The sequence below is a fragment of the Salmo trutta genome, chromosome 3 (assembly GCF_901001165.1).
Source record: "Salmo trutta chromosome 3, fSalTru1.1, whole genome shotgun sequence".
NCBI classification, from domain to species: Eukaryota; Metazoa; Chordata; class Actinopteri; order Salmoniformes; family Salmonidae; genus Salmo; species Salmo trutta.
This window is the reverse complement of record NC_042959.1, coordinates 16,589,350-16,613,603: the sequence shown is the minus strand read 5'-3', so window position 1 is coordinate 16,613,603 and position 24,254 is coordinate 16,589,350. Positions and strand designations below refer to the sequence as shown.

The window sequence follows — 24,254 nt, the reverse complement described above, 5'->3', positions numbered from 1 at the left end:
TATTTTGCGCCACGCTATAACATTGGATATTGGTGAGGCGTTCCGCTAGTGGAACGTCTGTCCCTAATTAACAAGAAGTTAAGCTTTATTTTGATGTATTACACTTGTGATTTTATGAGAAAAAATATATTTATAATTCTGTAGTTTGAATTTCGCGCTCTGCAATTTCAACGGATGTTGGCCAGGTGGGACGCTACCGTCCCACCTGCCCATAAGAAATTAACAAACCTCCAAATGAGCTTCAATGCTATACAACACTCCTTCCATGGCCTCCAACTGCTCTTAAATGCTAGTAAAACCAAATGCATGCTTTTCAACCGTTCGCTGCCCGCCCGCCCGCCCGCCCGACTAGCATCACTAATCTGGATGGTTCTGACTTAGAATATGTGGACAACTGCAAATACCTACAGTAGGTGTCTGGCTAGACTGTAAACTCTCCTTACAGACTTATATTAAACATCTCAAATCCAAAATTAAATCTAGAATTGGCTTCCTATTTCGCAACAAAGCCTCCTTCACTCTCATCTCATCTCACCTCATCCCCATATTGTTTTTATTTACTTTTCTGCTATTTTGCACACCAGTATTTCTACTTGCACATCATCACCTGCACATCTATCACTCCAGTGTTAATTTGCTAAATGTTAATTAATTCGCTACTATGGCCTATTTATTTTTCAATTTTTTTTCTATTGTGTTATTGACTGTACGCTTGTTTATTCCATGTGTAACTCTGTGTTGTTGTATGTGTCGCACTGCTTTGCTATATCTTGACCAGGTCGCAGTTGTAAATGAGAACTTTTTCTCAACTGGCCAACCTGGTTAAATAAAGGTGATTTTTTTTTTAAAGGTGCTACAGAAAGTAGTGCGTAATGACTAGTATATCACTGGGGCTGAGCTCCCTGCCATTCAGGACCTCTATACCAGGCGGTGTCAGAGGAAGGCCCTAAAAATGGTCAAAGACTCCAGCCACCGAGTCATAGACTGTTCTCTCTGCTACCGCATGGCAAGCAGTACCGATGCAGCAAGTCTGGACCCAACAGGACCCTGAACAGCTTCTACCTTCAAGCCGTAAGAGTGCTAAATAGTTCACCAAATAGCTACCCAGACAATCTCTATTGATCCTGTTTGCGCTAACTCTTTTGACTCACATATGCTGCTGCTACTGTTAATTATCTAGCTTGTTGCCTAGTCACTTTACCCCTACCTAAATGTACATATCTACCTCAATTACCTCGTACCCCCGCACAATGACTCGGTACTGGTACTGGTACCCTGTGTATATAGCCAAGTTAATCTTACTAGTTGTGTATTTATTCCTCGTGTTATTATCTTTCTATTATTTTAAGTAAGCATTTCACTGTTAGTCTACACCTGTTGTTTACAAAGCATGTGAAAAATATAATTTGATCATGCAACAGTGTGAACAAATTAAGATCCTACATCTTTATGCTTGCCAGGCAACCAGGGCAATGCAGTAAAGCTCAGTTTAGCAGTGTGAACAGGGTATAAATGAAACTCCAGTGTGGTGATCTTACATTAATTGTAAGAGGGAGTGTTGTCAAGTCCTTGAATGGAGACGGTACCATGTGGACATACAGTATGTACATGGTTGGAAAGGGTGCCCAGATCACCACCAGGAAGCAGTATGGGCTTTGGTGGTTTTTCATGATTTCATTATGACATTGTTAATGCAACTTTGAGAGACTGCACTGGGTTCACATGGAAACAATATTTTATTGGTGAAATGTGTTTTAATATGCAATGGTACATTTTGTAATGTAATAAAGCAAATATACGGTACATCAACAGATTCATAAATTCAAATTTCAACTCAAGAAATGCTGTGGTATGCAATGATACTACACAAAGTATACTAGATAAAAATAAACATAAATATCACAAGCTTAATTTAATTTAACATTACAGCAACAATTGGGATCAATTCTTGAATTACGTGAAAACATGAACAATAAAATACAGGATAGAGAATTTGTCCTTCGTTCTGCTACTCACATTAGTCTAGAAATGAGATTAGGTTCTGGGTTTCAGAGATGAGAAAAACCCTGATGCCCTATGATACAAAAGAGTGTTGCTTTTTGTCTTGACAATTAAAGTATATAATAGCAATTAAAAAATCGATTTTTGACTAAAATGTATTCCTCTGTACTGTAGTTCACTCCCAGTCTGAACACCTGACATCAGAGTACACACTGTCCTGTGGTGTCTCGCTCTTCTTTCTTCCTCTTTTAGTTTTGCTCTCAGAGAAATTCAATGCAGCATAATTCAGGGTATCTGCATCTTGATCCTGTGAATAGTCATATTTTCATCAAACTATTATACAATGTTAATCCCTAACAGGATACGTAGTTTTCAAATAATAAGGTGAGAAAAGTAATGCCATGTTACATTTCTGGACAATATTGATTAGACAACTTTGCGGTGTTTACCTTGCTGCTTGATTCTCTACTTGAGTTGTCATGTCCGATATGCTGAAAAGCACCCGCTGTTCCCATTAATAAAAACAAAGCATCAAAATTACTAGACTTTCAAAGGGAAATTTGCCAAACAGTTTTAGATAATCCTTAACAATTTGCAACGTTAAACAGTTCACCTTTACAATGTTCACAAACTGGTCTAGTATGTCTGGTGCAGATGAGGATAAGGATCGCTATCAGACAGAATGCCGAGGTCACTCCTAAAGCAATGATTACAGGATCTGTTGCTTTTTCTAGAAATGTACAACAAAATCATTGTTTTTACTTATGTAAAATAAAGTTATACAGATGTTTTTTTAGGTGTACAATCTCAAGAACTGATGCCACTCAACCTTTAATCATAGCTTCAGTTGTTAAGAATGTTTTAGATTTTCGATATATATATATATATATATATATATACACTACCTACCAATATGCAGGTTTGTTCCATTGCCAAACAAGATCTCCCCACATGTGGCCACAGCAGAGTAGTAAGTCCCAGCATCAGAGAGACTGAGGTTGTTCTTAGAGAGGCTGTAGACACAGCTCTGTGTAGGAGATGGAGTCTCAGGGCTCTTCTCACACTCATCACTCCTGTTCCCAGGGGTGTAAATGACTCCTGGATGGGATTCTCCTGATCTGGCTCTGAACCAGTACACACTGTGTTCTCCTGTACAGGTCTCAGAGAGTACAGAGTGTCCTGGATGGACTGGGTCAGACACTGGCCTCTGCACCACAGTATGGTAGTGTGACCTCTGGTGATTCTTACCTAAATTATATATATGTTTTGATTCTCTAATTTATCACATGCTTCACAAAGATTCTAAGAGTTCAGTTTTGTCAGCTAATTGTATACATTAATGAGGGTTTTTCTTTTGTAATAATACATATGTGTATGATACTACTGGCATTCAAACAATCAACACAACACAGTGGGTACAAAGGGAGCTGTGTGAATAACATGTAAATGTACTAATGTTAATAGTATTTAGGTACTATGATTACCTTTCAATAGTAAATGAGTCCCATTGATAAAGTTTACTTCATAGACTGTTCTCACTGCACAATAGTACACGGCTTCATCTGTTGTGTCCGTGTTTGTAATAGCAAGTCGATACATCCCATCAGCATCAGCCTTCTCCACATTGAAACGTGAATGGTTAAAGTCCTTGTGCCATACAGGCATATCATATTTTGTCATTGTTACAATACTTTGAGGCTTTTGCCCCACCATGTTTGTACCAGAACATATTGATATCTTCCTTTGAAAAAACACAGTAGAGAGTCACTGGGTCCCCAGGATGAACCTCCCGAACTTGAGTTTGATACTGAACATCATTGCATTGTGTCACATCTGTAAAAACACATTTTATAACCATGCCAATTAAAATACAACTATTGCCAATGTTATAAAGTGATAATGCAATGCATTTACAAGAAACACTCAACTTAAATGGGAAAATATTTTTCTGTTCATATTTTTTTATGCAACACCTTCAATTGTGTTTGAGGTGAAACATGTCCACAGTTTTTATCCATATGCACCATGTTTCCTTTAACATTTCAGATTAATGAACTACATGTTAGAAATATATGATAAATGACTGCTTTCCCTGAGACAGATTAGGCCATCTCCATTTAGAATGCTTTTCAGAATCTCCATTAAGAATAGTTTTAGTCCAGAACTAGGGTCTTGGAATTAAGCCATTCATTATTAAAATATAGGTTAAGGTTGGAATTTCACTTACATATCAAACTGAGAAGTACCACAATCACTCCAATGTTGATCATCTTGGTGAGTAGCTCTTACACGCCTGGTGCAGTTGTCCTCTGCCCATGAAATGCAAAAAAGGCAAGTCTATACTCACAGACCTATCTGATAGGCTGGAGAAAACTAAATCCTATTACACTTCCTATTAAATTTTCCTATCAACAACCTGGTTGGTTACCTAAGGGACAGATCTACATTTATTGGGGGGAATATTTTCAAATGACCCTCCCCTTCTAAAAGTAAATTGAACACTCTCCCCCTAACATAATTAACTCAAAATAATGTTTACAACCACAAATAACAATAACTGTGTTTATAAACGTGGATATTGACTTTCTCACTTTAGCTTGCTTTTGTGGCACAGTCGATGCCACGCAGGGCTACGGGCCCGAATGTTGAGGGTTCACCGACCACCACAGATGTGCTCACTCTCCCTGCCTGTTTCATTGCACTACGATCAGAGCCAGCTGCAAACAATGACCAGCTAGGGGGAATCTGATTTTCAACATTTTGATGCCATATTTCTAATTATATAAAATATATGCAATGAACTTTCCACAGACAAGTTTATGTGCCAATGCACCACACAACCAATAAACAAAGCCTACCAACTACGGACACTTCAATATCATGGTTTTCAGTTTCAACACCACGATAACTAGACTATGGCAATCTCGACAAACAGAAAATACATCCCCCCTACCTTGTAGACTTACCCAGTATCGAAGGCTTTGCTTGACAATCTCCGAATGTCATTAAACTTTTTGGTGTTTTGTTACAGATGTCTATTTCCATTAATCAATTGGCTGCTGCACAGTTTGGATTGATTGATTTACTTTATTTGTCAGTAAAAAACCCCAGATTTTTTGTGTATTGTACAATAAAGTCGGGGACCTATTTCCATTGTGGTCCCTATTTTATACATAAATAAATCTACAATTACATAGAATCAGACACATTACAGAGATAGACAAAAAATGCTCAACCTCCAGATGAGTATGATTGGGTTTTAAGTACAATTCTTACAAGTTTGTTTGGCTGGATGCATAATCCTTAGATGTTTGTGGCTGCTGGTGAACCATGATGTGCAGCCGTAATCAACGTGACACAGGACTAGCGCACTTGCCAGAGTCTTTAGGGTGTCTACAGCTAGGTTTCCATCCAACTGGTGACAGATTTTCATATGAATATTCTAAAATCTTCATATCAACAATATGCCATATGAGAAATTTAATGGACATCCATATGCATTCAGATCCATCAATAAATGAGGGATCTTGGCCATATGAGCCACATTTACGTGTCCTTAAAAACAGCCTATCACAAATTACAAAAACACTATTCCTTGTGTCCACCTCATTGTTCAGTTGTCAGAGATTTGAGCACTTAATGTATCAGGGCATTGCATACAAAGGCTTAGTTATCCTCCATGATATTCATATTTTTATATATATACACTACCCTTGAAAATTGTTGAAGTCACTTAGAAATGTTCTTGTTTTTGAAAGAAAATACAATTTTTGTCCATTAAAATAACATCAAATTGATCAGAAATACAGTGTAGACATTGTTAATGTTGTAAATGACTACTGTAGCTGGAAATGGCCGATTTTTTATGGAATACGTACATAGGCGTACAGAGGCCCATTATCAGCAATCTTCACTCCTGTGTTCCAATGGCACGTTGTGTTAGCTAATCCAAGTTTATCATTTTAAAAGGCTAATTGATCATTAGAAAACCATTTTGCAATTATGTTATCACAGCTGAAAACTGTTCCTGATTAAAGACGCAATAAAACAGGCCTTTCTTTAGACGAGTTGAGTATCTGGAGCATCAGCATTTGTGCGTTCGATTACAGGCTCAAAATAGCCAGAAACAAAGAACTTTCTTCTGAAACTCGTCAGTCTACTCTTGTTCTGAGAAATGAAGGCTATTCAAAGCGAGAAATTGACAAGAAACTGAAGATCTCGTACAATGCTGTGTACTACTCCCTTCACAGAACAGCGCAAACTGCACAACTGAGCAAGAGGACAAGTACATTTGAGTGTCTAGTTTGAGAAACGGATGCCTCACAAGTCCTCAACTGGCAGCTTCATTAAATAGTACCCGCATAACACCGGTCTCAACGTCAACAGTGAAGAGGCGACTCTGGGATGCTGGCCTTCTAATATACACTGCTCAAAAAAATAAACGAAACACTTAAACAACACAATGTAACTCCAAGTCAATCACATTGCTGTGAAATCAAACTGTCCACTTAGGAAGCAACACTGATTGACAATAAATTTCACATGCTGTTGTGCAAATGGAATAGACAACAGGTGGAAATTATAGGCAATTAGCAAGACGCCCCCAATAAAGGAGTGGTTCTGCAGGTGGGGACCACAGACCACTTCTCAGTTCCTATGCTTCCTGGCTGATGTTTTGGTCACGTTTGAATGCTGGCGGTGCTTTCACTCTAGTGGTAGCATGAGACGGAGTCTACAACCCACACAAGTGGCTCAGGTAGTGCAGCTCATCCAGGATGGCACATCAATGCGAGCTGTGGCAAGAAGGTTTGCTGTGTCTGTCAGCGTAGTGTCCAGAGCATGGAGGCGCTACCAGGAGACAGGCCAGTACATCAGGAGACGTGGAGGAGGCCGTAGGAGGGCAATAACCCAGCAGCAGGACCGCTACCTCCACCTTTGTGCAAGGAGGAGCAGGAGAAGCACTGCCAGAGCCCTGCAAAATGACCTCCAGCAGGCCACAAATGTGCATGTGTCTGCTCAAACGGTCAGAAATAGACTCCATGAGGGTGGTATGAGGGCCCGACGTCCACAGGTGAGGGTTGTGCTTACAGCCCAACACCGTGCAGGACGTTTGGCATTTGCCAGAGAACACCAAGATTGGCAAATTCGCCACTGGCACTTCACAGATGAAAGCAGGTTCACACTCTGCACGTGACAGACGTGACAGAGTCTAGAGACGCCGTGGAGAACGTTCTGCTGCCTGCAACATCCTCCAGCATGACGGGTTTGGCGGTGGGTCAGTCATGGTGTGGCATTTCTTTGGGGGGCTGCACAGCCCTCCATGTGCTCGCCAGAGGTAGCCTGACTGCCATTAGGTACCGAGATGAGATCCTCAGACCCCTTGTGAGACCATATGCTGGTGCGGTTGGCCCTGGGTTCCTCCTAATGCAAGACAATGCTAGACCTCATGTGGCTGGAGTGTGTCAGCAGTTCCTGCAAGAGGAAGGCATTGATGCTATGGACTGGCCCGGCCGTTCCCCAGACCTGAATCACATTGAGCACATCTGGGACATCATGTCTCGCTCCATCCACCAACGCCACGTTGCACCACAGACTGTCCAGGAGTTGGCGGATGCTTTAGTCCAGGTCTAGGAGGAGATCCCTCAGGAGACCATCCGCCACCTCATCAGGAGCATGCCCAGGCGTTGTAGGGAGGTCATACAGGCACGTGGAGGCCACACACACTACTGAGCCTCATTTTGACTTGTTTTAAGGACATTACATCAAAGTTGGATCAGCCTGTAGTGTGGTTTTCCACTTTAATGTTGAGTGTGACTCCAAATCCAGACCTCCATGGGTTGATAAATAGGATTTCCATTGATTATTTTTGTGTGATTTTGGTGTCAGCCCATTCAACTGTGTAAAGAAAAAAGGATTTAATAAGATTATTTATTTCATTCAGATCTAGGATGTGTTGTTAAAGTGTTCCCTTTATTTTTTTGAGCAGTATATATATATATTAAAGCAACTGTACTTGTCAATGTTTCAATTATGTACGTTACATGACCTAAATGTTTACTGAGTTACTTGACAATATGTCCATGGCCAATACACTACCAAGCTAGATGCACAATATTTTGTGACCGACCGCCTCGATTCGGTCTTATGTAGCAACATTTGAAATGGTGTTTTTTACATTGGATAAAAGTAGAAACAGAGTTAGAAAATTACAGAGGTGTGGACTCGAGTCACATGACTTGGACTCGAGTCAGACTCGAGTCAGGAATATGATGACTGGCAACTCGACTTTGACTTTAACACCAATGACTCGTGACTTGACTTGGACTGGAGCCTTATGACTCGACCTGACTTGATACCCTCCCCAAGCCCAAATATTAAAAATGATGCTATTAAAAAAAGTGTGCAGGACATCAACTCTCATTTAACGGATTACAGTTTGAATCGGACAGCAGCCAATCAAATTGTGCCAGCTGAGAAAAAGTTGTGCGTGGCAGTGCTAACGAACGTCGACGGGTGAATTCAGATGGAGCCCTTAGAAAGATGATACCCAAAATTATTATTTTCCGATATAATGATGATGCTGTATCAACAAGAAATGGATTGCAACTTTCAAAACATGCGGGAAGAAAATTACAGACGGAGGCGCAACAATTTCCAACTTTGTTTGACATTTGAAGCTGCACAAAGAACGCTAAGTCGTGGCTAATATAGCCAACAGCTATATATTTTATTACTTTAGTAGTGTATCATGTAGGCTAAAGTAACGTTAAATCAATGAGCCTCCCCACAGTCAGTCAGTGTGGGAACGTGATCATTGCACCCAAGATTGAGCTACAACTGGCTAGGCAGTTGGTAGCCTAAATCCTGACTGATGTTACTGCTGTTCCTAAAACCATTGACATACGTTAGCCTACTGTAACCACAGAGAGAGAGTGTGTGTGTTAAGGTTGGGCGATCGTGTACAAGCCTACATCGCCTGATTGCGCCCCATAGCAATCCTCGATAGTCGACACTAAAGAGGCCTTTCTACTGACTCTTTAAAACATCACAAGAAAGATGCCCAGGGTCCCTGCTCATCTGCGTGAACGTGCCTTAGGCATGCTGCAAGGAGGCATGAGGACTGCAGATGGGGCCATGGCAATAAATTGCAATGTCCTTACTGTGAGACGCCTAAGACAGTGCTACAGGAAGACAGGACGGACAGCTGATCGTCCTCGCAGTGGCAGACCATATGTAACAACACCTGCACAGGATCGATACATCCGAACATCACACCTGCGGGACAGGCACAGGATGGCAACAACAATTGCCCGAGTTACACCAGGAACGCATAATCCCTCCATCAGTGCTCAGACTGTCCACAATAGGCTGAGAGAGGCTGGACTGAGGGCTTGTAGGTCTGTTGTAAGGCAGGTCCTCACCAGACATCACCGGCAACAACGTCGCCTATGTGCACAAACCCACCGTCGCTGGACCAGACAGGACTGGCAAAAAGTGCTCTTCACTGATGAGTTGCGGTGAAGTCTCACCAGGGGTAATGGTCGGATTTGTGTTTATCGTCGAAGGAATGAGCGTTACACCGAGGCCTGTATTCCGGAGTGGGATCGATTTGGAGGTGGAGGGTCCGTCATGGTCTGGGGCGGTGTGTCACAGCATCATCGGACTGAGCATGTTATCATTGCAGGCAATCTCAACTCTGTGTGTTACAAGGGAAGACATCCTCCTCCCTCATGTGGTACCCTTCCCGCAGGCTCATCCTGACATGAGACTCCAGCATGACAATGCCACCAGTCATACTGCTCGTTCTGTGTGTGATTTCCTGCAAAACAGGAATGTCAGTGTTCTGCCATGGCCAGCGAAGAGCCCAGATATCAATTGCATTGAGCACGTCTGGGACCTGTTGGATTGGAGGGTGAGGGCTAGGGTCAATGTCCGGGAACTTGCAGGTGCTTTGGTGGAAGAGTGGGGCAAATCTGGTGCAGTCCATGAGGAAAAGATGCACTGCAGTACTTAATACAGCTGGTAGCCACACCAGATACTGACTGTTACTTTTGATTTTAACCCCCCCTTTGTTCAGGGACACATTATTCCATTTCTGTTTTTCACATGTCTGTGGAATTGGTTCAGTTTATGTCTCAGTTGTTGAATCTTGTTATGTTCATACGAATATTTACATATGTTAAGTTTCCTGAAAATAAACGCAGTTGACAGTGAGAGGACGTTTCTTTTTTTGCTGAGTTTATAATTTGATTGCAAAAAACCTGAAACTGTAATCTGTTGTGTTAGCAAAAATATTGTAATCAGATTTCAGATACTTTTGAAAAACAGTATGATTACTTCTTGGATTATTTTAAAGGCCCAGTGCAGTCACAAACGTGATTTCCTGTGTGTTATATTTATTTCCACACTATGAGGTTGGAATAATACTGTGAAATTGTGAAAACTATGATAATACCCTTTTAGTGTAAGAGCTGTTTGAAAGGACCACCTGAAATGTCAGCCTGCTGTGGTGGGTTGGAGTGTTGGCCTGCCTGGTGACGTCACCAGGCAATAAGAAAGAGAGCTTCAAACCTCTCTGACAATACAGCTAGTTTTCCCCACTCAGACCACTCCCAGATAGTCCTAGCAAAACTCTAACTTAACAAATTTCTCTTTGCTAAGAAGCAATTTTTGTATATTTTTTCGACGATTTTAATTGAAAACAATCACACTAAGGTACTTAATTGTTACCCAGAAATCATTTGATAATGAGATTAAAACGGCTGCATTGGACCTTTTTAAATTCAGCTACAGTCATAGGGTGGATAGCTGTAGGTTGGTACACTATTTGGGTGGAGAGAGATGGTCGAAAGCCATTATAGGAGATAATCATAAATGACTGATCATTCAGCACCGCCTACGAGTGTGTCAAGAGGGTATTTTTTGTAGAGTAGCGCTTGTTGCAGGGTAGCCTACGACCTTTACGTCAGTAAGTACAATATATTTTCAAAATAATACCTGGTGAATAAATGAGACTTTGGAGAGTGGATGGAGAATATTATTTCATATCCGTTTTGTAGGTTAGGCTACCAGACTTATGATCTGGAGCGTTTTCCTAAGGTCAGTTTGATTATTTACAATCTGCTTATCCATTGAAGAAGGTATTGTAACGGTTTCGGCTTATTATTAACCACTCAGATTAGTCAGTTATCAAAATATTCCATAGCCTAATTTTACATGGAATTATAGAAATCAGTAGGCCTACCTCGTTTATATTTTTGATACGTACAATTTCCATTATTTGTTGGTCTTATTAATCTAAAAAGTGAAAATAGCCTACATTAGACATGTTTCCATTGACACAGGTTTATTCGTTAAAAGCAAAGTCGCAAAAAAAATGATTACATCGTCTAATTGAAGCGGCAGATATAGGAGAAACCTTCTAACGATCGCAAACGCTTTTATTCGTTCTACGGGGTGAATTTTTGCTTTGGAAAACTTTCTTTATTGCGACAAATGATGGAAATGGTGTTTTTCGAAAAAATGGTGATTGCCGAATCAATTTGAAGGTAGCTACATTGGCATGTTAGGTCACCGTGTAACTGTAACGTTCCACTTCACATTTAATTTTAAATGCCTACTGCTTGCAAAAGAAACATTTATCTATACAAATAATATTTATTTGCAAGACAATGATTGTCCTGACTTTCAAGAATGCCTGAATTGCTTCGCCTTACTTTTGTGGTTGGCTGGCAGGTTTAACCATCCACTTGTTTCCGATCTACAGGAGTGCACGTTTCACCATGGCACAGACCGTGGCGATACTCTGGCACATTAGAATTATTAGAATATGGCAAACATTACTCAATTCTTGCATTATATCCGCAGTGGCTGTTCTAGACCATTTCAACTGGGGGGGCCAAGCTGGGGCCAGTTGTACTGTTAGAGGGGCCAGTTACATTAGACGTTATTGTTGTCATATGGTTTTCTTCACTGCATTGCAGGCATTATCAGGCAAAATACCATGTTCCGCGTTGCCACTGTCTAATAATGGATGTAAAAAAAGAACGATAGCAAAAATGTGTTATGTAAAAATTATTTCATACTCCACATTCAGGGGGGCCACAAGGGGGTCCAAAATTGTTGTCACAGGGGCACTGGCCGCATTATTGCCAAATAACAATTATGGAGGTTTAGTCTTCACTAAAGCAGTGTCATTATCAGACCTATATGAATATTAGGTTAATGTATCTAATGCATCATTATGTTTTCATTATTATTAGAATTATTATTATTATTTACTTCAGTAGGCCTATATGGATTATCAATCATGGTTGTTCGGCCCATATACAGAAGAGCATAAGAGCCAGTGACAATTTTGAAGGTATTTCGTACACTTTGTATTTTGGTGATCAATAAGGAAAAATATCACTCTTGGATTGAAAACTCCTTTAATAAGAACAAACTCTCGGATAGCCTATAAACACCTTTTGATTATTTGCTGACTATTTATGATACTCTAGTTTGATTTAAGGACAGCTTTGGACTGTCAGAAGTATGAAGCATTGGCTGTAACACACGTCAAAGCGTCATGTGCTATTCATGCAGTTCTCAAAGCCCCAGAGTTGGTGCAGATTGCAGTCTTCAGAGGGACCTACTGCTCTGTTTACTGTATTTTACAGGAAGGTTTAATTATGTTTAGATATAATCCATATAGCCTATATTCAAACAAATCCAGCATAAAGTGTTTGAACATCATCTTTCATTTTGACATGGTGGTTGCCTACTAGAAGCAAGTTTGAACGAGTCTTTTTGAAGTGCAAATGCATTGCAGCTATGCTGGAGTGGCAAGGACATATCCCAACATGCACCAGCTGCAGCACAGCCTGCACAATAGGCTACATTTACAGAGACCTCATTACTTGCTTCAGGTAGAAGTGTCTGAGTATTTATTCCTGTAAACAGTGTTGGGGAATAACTGATTACACGTACGTATAATAAGATTGCAAAAAAACCTGGAACTGTAATCTGTTATGTTTGCAAAAATATTGTAATCAGGTGACGGATACTTTTGAAAAAATAGATGATTACTTATTGGATTATTTTAAAGGCCCAGTGCAGTCAAAAACTTGATTTCCCTTGTGTTATATTTATTTCCACACTATGAGGTTGGAATAATACTGTGAAATTGTGAACATTATAATACCCTTTTAGTGTAAGAGTTGTTTGAAAGGACCACCTGAAATGTCAGCCTGCTGTGGTGGGATGGAGTGTTGGCCTGCCTGGTGATGTTACCAGGCAATAAGAAAGAGCTCCAAACCCCTCTGCCAATAACAGCTAGTTTTCCCCACTCAGACCACTCCCAGAAAGTTCTAGAAAAATTCTAACTTGAGAAATTGTTCTTTGCTAACAAGCAATTTTTGTCATGTTTTTTTAATCGATGATTTTAATTGAAAAGAATCACTGTAAGGTACTTAACAAGTAATTTTTTACCCAGAAATCATTTGATAATGAGATTAAAACGGCTGCATTTGACCTTTTTAAATTCAGCTACAGTCATAGGGGGGATGGCTGTAGGTTGGTACACTATTTGGGTGGGGAGAGATGGTCGAAAGCCATTATAGGAGATAATCATAAATGACTGATCATTCAGCACCGTATACGAGTGTGTCAAGAGGGTATTTTTGTGGAGTAGCGCTTGTTGCAGGGTAGCCTACGACCTTTACGTCGGTAAGTACAATATACTTTCAAAATAATACCTGGTGAATAAATGAGACTTTGGAGAGTGGATGGATAATACTATTTCATATCCGTTTTTTAGGTTAGGCTACTAGACTTAATGAAAAATGGTAACATTTGACGTATGATCTGGAGCGTTTTCCTAAGATTAGTTTGATTATTTACACTCTGCTTATCCATTGAAGAAGGTATTGTAACGGTTTCGGCTTGTTATTAGCCACCCAGATGAATCGATTATCGAAATACGCATTAGCCAATTTTACATGGAATAATAGAAATCATTAGGCCTACCTCGTTTATATTTTTGATACCTACAATTTCCATTATTTGTTGGTCTTATTAATCTAAAAAGTGAAAATAGCCTACATTAGACATGTTTCCATTGACACAGGTTTATTCGACAAAAGCAAAGTTGCAAAAAAATCATTACGACGTCTAATTGAAGCGGCAGATATAGGAGTAACCTTCTAAAAATCGCCAACATTTTTATTCGTTCCACAGGGGTGAATATTTGTTTTGTAGAACTTTCTTTATTGCGACAAATGATGGAAACTGTGTTTTTCGAATTAACGGTGATTGCCGAATCATTTTGAAGGTAGCTACATTGGGCATGTTAGGTCACCGTGTAACTGTAACGTTCCACTTCACATTTAATTTTAAATGCCTATTGCTTGCAATATAAACATTTAACTATACAAATAATGTTTATTTGCAGGACAAGGATTGTACAGACTTTCAATAATGCCTGAATTGCTTCGCCTTACTTTTGTGGTTGGCTGGCAGGTTTAACCATCCACTTGTTTCCGATCTACAGGAGTGCACGTTTCACCATGGCACGGACCGTGGCGATACTCTGGCACATTATAATTAGTAGAATATGGCAAACATTACTCAATTCTTGCGTTATACCGGTTCGGGCTTTTACGGGCTACCGGAGACATGAAACTGCGCAATTGGCCTAAATGGGTAATGGAAACACTTCAATCACCTCATAATTATTATTAGACACTATAGTTTTTTGCTAATATAAGGGCTCTGAAAGTGTTACAGTTGTAATCAATCATGAGCGTTGAAATCCTACCTTGAGAGAACTGTCTCGCCTGTAATGCTATCAGCGCTGTACAGAGCGCATCAGTCAATCAGCCACTGAAATAGCCGCCTTGCTAACATTTCAATTATTTTCAATCACCATATTTGTCACTTTGGTCCAACATAGGCCGATATGTTCACATACAATTTAATTGATGAATGAATTATCTGTCTTTTATTGCACCGATAAAAGATAGATATTGCGACACAAGATGGTTAAATGGAAATGTACCATTGCTGGCTGGCAATTGTCGAATTTATTTTCTATATGCGACTTTTCTAAATGTCGACAAAACAAAATCACTGGACAAGTTCATGGAAACTAAGCAAATGACTTCCCTTTTCCGAGTATGTAGACTACTCAGTCCTTTACTTTTTTGTACCAGATTGTCGAGATGTGTTCCCCACATCTTGTTTCCCATGAAAGAAACAGTATGTTTTGAGTAATTTAAGTACATTATTGTAAAATAACAGTAATGGTGGTTTAGTCTTCACTAAATCAGTGTCATTATCAAACCATATGAATATTAGGTTAATGTATCTAATGCATCATTATGTTTTCATTATTATTATAATTATTATTTACTTCAGTAGGCCTATATGGATTATCAATCATGGTTGTTCGGCCCATATACAGAAGAGTATAAGAGCCTACAGTGACAGTTATGAAGGTATTTCGTACACTTTGTATGTTGGTGATCAATAAGGCATAATATCACTCTTGGATTGAATACTCCTTTAATAAGAACAAACTCTCAGATAGCCTATGAACACCTTTTGATTATTTGCTGACTATTTATGATGCTCTAGTTTGATTTAACGACAGCTTTTGACTGTCAGAAGTATGAAGCATTGACTGTAACAAACGTCAAAGCGTCATGTGCTATTCATACAGTTGTTAACGTCCCATAGTTGGTGCAAGATTGCAGTCTTCAGAGGAACCTACTGCTCTGTTTACTGTATTTTACAGGAAAGTTTAATTATGTTTAGATATAACCCATATAGCCATATTGTTGAAGTCACTTAGAAATGTTCTTGTTTTTGAAAGAAAATACAATTTTTGTCCATTAAAATAACATCAAATTGATCAGAAATACAGTGTAGACATTGTTAATGTTGTAAATGACTACTGTAGCTGGAAATGGCCGATTTTTTATGGAATACGTACATAGGCGTACAGAGGCCCATTATCAGCAATCTTCACTCCTGTGTTCCAATGGCACGTTGTGTTAGCTAATCCAAGTTTATCATTTTAAAAGGCTAATTGATCATTAGAAAACCATTTTGCAATTATGTTATCACAGCTGAAAACGGTTCCTGATTAAAGACGCAATAAAACAGGCCTTTCTTTAGACGAGTTGAGTATCTGGAGCATCAGCATTTGTGCGTTCGATTACAGGCTCAAAATAGCCAGAAATTGCCAAGAAACTGAAGATCTCGTACAATGCTGTGTACTACTCCCTTCACAGAACAGCGCAAACTGGCTCTAACCAGAATAGAAAGAAGAGTGGGAGGCCCCGGTGCACAACTGAGCAAGAGGACAAGTACATTAGAGTGTCTAGTTTGAGAAACAGACGCCTCACAAGTCCTCAACTGGCAGCTTCATTAAATAGTACCCGTAAAACACCAGTCTCAACGTCAACAGTGAAGAGGCGACTCTGGGATGCTGACATTCTAGGCAGAGTTGCAAAGAAAAAGCCTTATCTCAGACTGGCCAATAAAAATAAAATATTAAGATGGGCAAAAGAACACAGATACTGGACAGAGGAACTCTGCCTAGAAGGCCAGCTTCCCGGAGTCGCCTCTTCACTGTTGACGTTGAGACTGGTGTTTTGCAATACTCTAATGCGCTACTCTAAGTACTCTAATGTACTTGTTCTCTTGCTCAGTTGTGCACCGGGGCCTCCCATTCTTCTTTCTATTCTGGTTACAGCCAGTTTAGAAAGTAGAGTGGGAAGCCCCATTGCACAACAGGAACAGGCTTCCATAGATAAGACATCCATGTTCCCATGAACAAAGGTTTGGTGCATGTAAACTAGCTTTGGTGGCAGCCATAGGAGTGGCAAGGAGGAACCTTTGCTGAGTAGGCTTAACAGAAAACAGCTCCAGGGCGTCATAATTTTTACAGTACAGTGATAAGATTTTCTCTTTTTGGGGTAATTTCAGTTTCAATCACTTTAGTGCAATTTTCACAAGTGTGTGGTACATTTTCACAACTGTAAGCACAAAAATCTAAACAGATCATCAAAATGGCACATTTCAAAACTCTTAAGCACATTTTCAATTGACTGAGTACAACAAACAAATTCACAGTGTCACTTGTTCACTGCACCAAATCACTCTTTCAATTTGCATACATCTGCTTTTTACAATGCAATATTCACATTACATTTGATAAGATTTTCTTGTCATTTGTTAACAGTACGTTTCACTTAATAAAACTGCTCCAAACTGATAAATACTGAACCAAAATGGAATAGTGCCAATATACATATACAATGAACACTGCAAACAATTGAGTCGAGCCTGCTACAGTTTATTTTATTTTTGTATTGTTTTTGTGAAATACCATATCAACATTTAGTCACCAATACATAGGATAATTATAGGTCCGTTATTTGGTCATTTAAAAAAAAAAAAAAAAATTATAATACAAAAAACAAGATAAAAATGTCAATTGTGCACACAGTCTGGAATCAAACCAGGGTCTGTAGTGACATCTCTAGCACAGAGATGCAGTGCCTTAGACTGCTGCGCCACTCTGGAGCCCTATAGAGTGACTATTTCCACTTTGTCCTATTGAAGCACACTGGCTGATGGAGAATAATGATGTAGTATTTACAGCCACATCCATATAGGATTTGGTTTTACCTTCCAACATAAATTGATGTCAAATTGATACATTTATGATGGAAAAAATCTATAAATTAAGTGTTTAGCAGTTATCAAACTATATACGTAAAAGCTGCAATATGTAACTTTTTGGGCGACCCGACAAAATTCACATAGAAATGTGAGTTATAGATTTGTCATTCTCAATGAATGCAAGTCTAAGAAGCGGTAGATCGGCTCTATGTACGCTAGTTTTGTTTTTGCATCCTTTACTTTCAGTTTTGTACACCAGCTTCAAACAGCTGAAAATACAATCTATTTGGTTATGGAAAATATATATTTCACAGCGGTTTAGGTGGTACAATGATTCTCTAGACTATACTTGCTTGTTTTATCACATAATCTGAAATTAGGCAAACTATTAGAATTTTAGCAACTAGGAAATGGCAGAGTGATTTTGCATATTGCATCTTTGACTATGCACTACATCATTTTGCTTCACTAGTTATCTGTTTTGAGCAGTTTGATTAAGTGATTGTATTGTTAACAAATGACAAGAAAATAATTTCAAAAGTAAACTGAATATTGCATCATGAAAGTCAGATACTTATATTGAATATGTATCCAAATTGAAAGAGTGATTTGGTGCAGTGAACAACATTTACATTTTAGTCATTTAGCAGACGCTCTTATCCAGAGCGACTTACAGTAGTGAATACATACATTTCATTTTCTTTTTATGCATTTATTTTTTGTACTGGCCCCCCGTGGGAATCAAACCCACAACCCTGGTGTTGCAAACACCATGCTCTACCAACTGAGCCACAGGGAAGCAAGTACTTTGTGAATTTGCTTGTTGTACTCAGTGAATTGAAAATGTGCTTAGAGTTTTAAGGAAGAGGCATTTTATTGATCTGTTTAGATTTTTGTGCTTATGTAAAGGATGTCACCCTGCTTGCTCAGAGAGTACCGCTTCCTCCTTAATTGGCTCACACCAAGGCTCAAACCAGGACCTCTGGCTTGCTGGCACATGTGACCACGTCTTACCAGTCGGCGCCACCGAAAAGTTCACAATTTATTTGTCACTTGCGCCGAACACAACAGGTGTAGACCTTACAGTGAAATGCTTACTTACAAGCCCTTAACAATCAATGCAGAATAAAAAAAAATACAAGAAAATATTTGCTAAAATAAATGAATAAAAAATGTAATAAAGTAAGACAAAAAGTAACACAATAAATAACAATAAGGTTATATAAAGGGGGTACTGGTACTAAGTCAATGTGCGGGGTACAGGTTAGTCAAGGTGAAGTGGCAACATGTCAGGCTGAGGAGCAAGTTTCATACATCCCCATGTTCTACACTGAAACCTTGTTCACACTGCCGGCCTTAAAACCTGTTGAGGCCAGGGGGCAGGATCTTATCCCGGTATTGGGATTCATTGTCATGTGACCATGGCGGGGAATTCAAAACTGCAAGAGTAATCATTTCAAATAATCAACTATTTTCCTCCATTTGAAAGATATATCTCCTAAATCTAACCACGCTGTCCGATTTTCAGAGGCTTTACGGAGAATGCATAAAGTTAGGTTATGTGAGGAGAGTACATTGACAATAGCTGCGTGTAATGTTTAGCCAATTCAAAGAAGGGCATCAACAGACAGAAAACTAGCTAGAATTATGCACTTACCTTTGACAATCTGCATCAGATGACACTCATAGGACATTATGTTAGACAATACATGCATTTTTAGTTCCATCAAGTTCATATTTATATCCAAAAACAGCATTTACAGTCGCGGTGAAATTCAGAATTTTTTTCGGCTCGAATGCTCCCAGTGAATCCAGCATTACAAATCACGGAATTACTATTCGAAAACATTGGTAAATTATAATATTGTCATTCAAAGAATAATATATTATCATCTCGTAATTGCTACCGAATGGCCAGATCTCAAAATAACTTTACTGGGAAATCACATTTTGCTATAAACTGGGTACTATGCTAACAACATAAGCTAAGCTATAAGCTAAGCTAAGCTAAGCTATACCGTTAGCATTAGCATCATCTAATATCGATAACATTCTAAATATCCCCTTACCTTTGATTATCTCCATCAGAAGGCGCTGCCAGCGATCCCAGGTCCAGAACAAATGTGGTTTCTTTTGACAAAGTTCATAATTTATGTCCAAATAGTTAGCGTTCAGTAGGCTCCCACAAAATGAGGTGGGCAGTGTAAAGTCACGCCGAAAAGCTAAAAAAAAACCTAGTAAATAATCTATTTATGTTTGTTCAAACATGTCAAACGTTGTTTAGCATTAATCTTTTGGTCCATTTTTAACGTGAAACATCAGTAAACATCAGTAATATTTTCACACAACCTATCAAGTGTCTAGAATAAACGATTATGACAAAGACACTCTTCTCAGATTCATGCGCAGGCGCAAAAAATGAAGTGATTACGTGTCAACTTGTAAGCATTCTAATTCGGTCTGTATTCATGACAGATGCTTCCAACAACTTTCTAAAGATCGTTGACATCTAGTGGAAGCAGTAGGAGTTGCGAACTGAATCCTTTCTCACTGTGGTATCTATAAAACAATGACACTAAATAGTACAGTCACAAAATTCTCATTTTTTTAAATCTATTTTTCACAGGTTTTTGCCTGCAATATGAGTTTTGTTATACTTACAGACACCATTCAAACTGTTTTAGAAAATTCAGAGTGTTTTCTATCCAAATCTGGTAATAATATGCATATCCTAGCTTCTGAGTTGGTGTAGGTGGCAGTTAAAAATGGGCACATATTTTTTCCAAAATTCTCAATACTGCCCCCGTAGCCCGTAGAGGTTAATGCTCAAATCAGTTTGGTTTTTCAAATCCGTTTTGGAATACTGACTGTCTAAACAGCAAGTTACATGACCAAGTCAGACTTGTGTGTGTTCAGATAGTAATTTGCTAACATGGCTACGCTATTTGTCATAGTAACGACTGGTGTGTGTTCGGTAGTGTAGGCTGATTGGTGATGGTGCTTGTGCTTCCTATCACTCAGAAGTTATGTAGCAAGCTAAGGTGACAACAATGCCGGCCATGGACGTTTCCCAATTGCTTTGAATGTTCAAAATCATAGTGTAAGAACGCTTTTAAAGCCTCAAACGATAAGATAATGAAACTTTCCAAATGTGTTATTTTTTTGGCTAGCCACAGCAGTCAACTAGCCAGCTTCCTAATGTTTAGCTCATATCAAATTTTATTGGTTGCATACACATATTTTGCAGATGTTATCGCAGGTGCAGCGAAATGTGTGTTTCTAGCTCCAACTGTGCAGTAATACCTAAATACACAAAATGCATAAATCCCAAATAAAGAAAGGAAGAAATATCAGAACGAGCAATGTCAGAATCCACCATATTCTCAAAAATGGATCGCTTCTACAGACAGTGAGTCATGTGGCCGGGGCTTGCTATATAAAGCAGGCAGACAGGCATCGAGGCATTTAGTTACTGTTCGATTGAACGTTAGAATGGGCAAAACAAGTGACCTAAGCGACTGAGTGTGATATGATCATTGAAGCCAGGCGCGCCAGATCCAGTATCTCAGAAACGTCTGCCCTCCTGGGCTTTTCACGCAGGGCAGTGTTCAGTCAGCGGAAGTCCTATGGGCAAAAACAGCTCGTTGATGAGAGAGGTCGAAGCAGAATGGCAAGAATCATGCAAGCTAACAGACGGGCCACAAACAGGTAAATAACGGCGCAGTGCCACAGTGGTGTGTAGAACAGCATCTCGGAACGTATAACTCGTCGAGCCTTGTCATTGATGGGCTACTGCAGCAGACGACCACGACAGGTTCCACTCCTATCAACTAAAAACAAAAAGAAGCGGCTCCAGTGGGCACGCGATCACCAACACTGGATAATGGAGGAGTGGAAACATTACGTTGAACATGCCAGCTAGATGAATTTACTTATTTATTTACAGAGAGTATATGAATAAAAAAAAGGTGTGTACAGCAGTAGTTTTATAGGACGAGCCTTTATGAGCTCTCCCCTAAAGCAGAGTCCCAACACTTTACCACTGCTACACATGGCAATCAGCGGAGCCTTGTCTGGCAGCGAAACAGTTCATTCAGCCTCATTTACTGCCTTTTAAAAACATAGCTGATATTTTTTTTACTTAACTAGGCAAGCCAGTTAATTAAGAACAAATTCTTAATTACAATGGCTGCCTACCCTGGCCAAACCCGGACGACGCTGGGCCAATTGTGCACCACCCTATGGGACACCCAATCACGGCCGGTTGTGATTCAGCCTGGAATCGAACCAGGGTCTGTAGTGTGGTGGTTCATTTCTTTACTATCAAATGAGGAGAGACAAACTTATCATACAAGTCAGATGTCACGTCGGTTGAAAGGAGAGGACCAGGGTGCAGCGTGGTGAGCGTACATATTATTTTTATTAGAAAAGACGCCGAACAAAACAATAAACACTACCCAACAAACCGTGAAGCTAAAGGCTATGTGCCATAAACAAAGTCAACTTCCCACAACACAAGGAGGGAAAAGGGCTACCTAAGTATGGTTCCCAATCAAAGACAATGATAGACAGCTGTCCCTGATTGAGAACCATACCCGGCCAAAACATAGAAAATAAAGAGCATAGAAAAAGGAACATAGAATGCCCACCCTAGTCACACCCTGGCCTACCCAAAATAGAGAATAAAAAAACCTCTCCATGGCCAGGGCGTGACAGTACCCCCCCCCCCAAAGGTTCGGACTCCGGCCGCAAAACCTGAACCTATAGGGGAGGGTCTGGGTGGGCTTTTCTCCGTGGTGGCGGCTCCGGTTAGGGACGCAGACCCCGCTCCACCTCTGGCACGGCCCACTTAGGTGGCGCCTCTGGAGCGGGGACCCTCGCCGCCGACCCAGGACTGGACACTGACTCTGGAAGCTCCGGACTGGGCGCCGACTCTGGCAGCTCCGGACTGGAGGGCAACTCTGGCAGCTCCGGACTGGGCACCGACTCTGGCAGCTCCGGACTGGAGGGCGTCTCTGGCAGCTTCGGACTGGAGGGTGACTCCGGCAGCTCCGGACTGGAGGGCGACTCCTGCAGCTCCTGACTGGAGGGCGACTCCGGCAGCTCCGGACTGGAGGGCGACTCCGGCAGCTCTGGACTGGAGATGCTACAGAAGGACAACAAATTGTCAGACATGGCACTTCCTGTATGGAATCTTCTCAGGTTTTGGCCTGCCATATGAGTTCTGTTATACTCACAGACACCATTCAAACAGTTTTAGAAACATTAGACTGCTTTCTATCCAAATTTACTAATTATATGTATATTCTAGTTTCTGGGCAGGAGTAGTAACCAGATTAAATCGGGTACGTTTTTTATCCGGCCGTGAAAATACTGCCCCCTATCCCAAACAGGTTATTAAACAAATGTGGGTTCTACTAACACTTGAGCTGTACAAATTATGGCATAAGGGGACAACGAGCGGACAAGAGGCAATCTATAATTTTGATTAAGAAATTAATGAGCGAGCTACATTTACATTTAAGTCATTTAGCAGACGCTCTTATCCAGAGCGACTTACAGCAGCCCTCACGTCGTCTGGAACACAATGCTAATTTCGTTAGGGTGTTGTCTTAGTTCTGTAGTTGATGTCAGCCCTTTTAACGTCTGGACAGCCATCCTCACGTCCTCGGGAACACAAATGTTACATTTTCGTAAAGGGCTTCTGTAGTAGGGAGAGAAGGGCGTGTTTCATAGTTCACAACCAATGTCTGATCACATGGGCAGGGCCACTGAGTTGAGCCTAGTTCACTTATGAAAACCAATTCTCTCATTTAGAAGCTAAAATTTCATCTGTTCACAAATAGTTTCATATTTAAACATTTAAATTGCACAACAATTCCATGTGAATCTGATAACTATAATGTGTAGACTTTCCAAGATACAGTTTATTTTTCTCCCATTGGAAACGACGCTGATGAGATATCTTGGGTTAGTTACCAGTATCTTTGCTAACGTTCGTGTCACTTGCTAGCTAGCAAGCTAGCAAACTTCAACTACCACAGTCATGTCAAACATTGCACCTGGAATGACACACTAGCTGCATTTTTGTTTATTTGAGCTTTGTTCTATTGGTATTTACTTGGATATATCCATAACGATGTTGATGAGGTCTGACAGGCAGACAGCAAGGCTTATATTAACCCCCTCTGTTACAAAACAAATAGTAGCCTTCAATATAAAGTTGTTTTTGATCAAATAAAAACCTGTCACTGTCACTTTTTTTTGTGCTTTTACCCGTTTTTCGTGATATCCAATTGGTAGTTTCAGTCTTGTCCCATCGTTGCAACTCCCATACAGAGGCAAAGGTTGAGAGCCTATGCGTCCTCCGAAACACGACCCTGCCAAGCACTGCTTCTTAACAAACTGCTCGCTTAACCCGGAAGCCAGCCACACCAATGTGTCGGAGAAAACACCGTACACCTGGCGACTGAAGTCTTCTTGCAGGTGCCCGGCCCGCCACAAGGAGTCGCTAGGACAAGGAAATCCGGCCAGACAAACCTTCCCCTAATCCGGATGAAGCTGGGCCAATTGTACACCGC

At 40.2% G+C, this 24,254-nt stretch overlaps 2 protein-coding genes across 3 annotated transcripts in view; one reads left to right on the top strand and one right to left on the bottom strand.

Annotated features, from left to right (window-relative positions):
* Positions 1 to 1,717: 1,717 nt before the first annotated feature.
* LOC115169423 (uncharacterized) lies at positions 1,718 to 3,706 on the bottom strand. Its single transcript, XM_029725015.1, has 5 exons — positions 3,486 to 3,706; positions 2,911 to 3,249; positions 2,615 to 2,731; positions 2,451 to 2,506; positions 1,718 to 2,308 (listed from the first exon to the last, which is right to left on the bottom strand). Exons 1-5 carry the CDS (start codon positions 3,679 to 3,681, stop codon positions 2,177 to 2,179), a joined length of 840 nt encoding a protein of 279 aa, XP_029580875.1. The 5' UTR covers positions 3,682 to 3,706; the 3' UTR covers positions 1,718 to 2,176.
* A 7,196-nt stretch (positions 3,707 to 10,902) lies between these two features.
* The window catches only part of LOC115169404 (NXPE family member 3-like), a 33,228-nt gene continuing 19,876 nt past the window's right edge, over positions 10,903 to 24,254 (top strand). The window contains exon 1 of one of the 2 annotated variants that reach the window (XM_029724991.1): positions 10,903 to 10,969. The gene's annotated coding sequence lies outside the window, so the exon portion shown is untranslated. Of the gene's footprint in view, positions 10,970 to 13,559; positions 13,711 to 24,254 lie in introns of those variants that run through there. The other variant, XM_029724983.1, reaches the window with a different exon arrangement.

What these genes read in the sequence shown, in the direction of transcription:
- LOC115169423 (XM_029725015.1), bottom strand. Translation starts at nt 3,681, where the DNA reads ATGACAAAATATGATATGCCTGTATGGCACAAGGACTTTAACCATTCA. An exon ending in TGGAACAAACCTGCATATTG is followed by an intron (nt 2,732 to 2,910) that starts GTAGGTAGTGTA and finishes GTACATTTCTAG; the next exon opens with AAAAAGCAACAGATCCTGTA. An exon ending in AGTTTGTGAACATTGTAAAG is followed by an intron (nt 2,507 to 2,614) that starts GTGAACTGTTTA and finishes TAATGGGAACAG; the next exon opens with CGGGTGCTTTTCAGCATATC.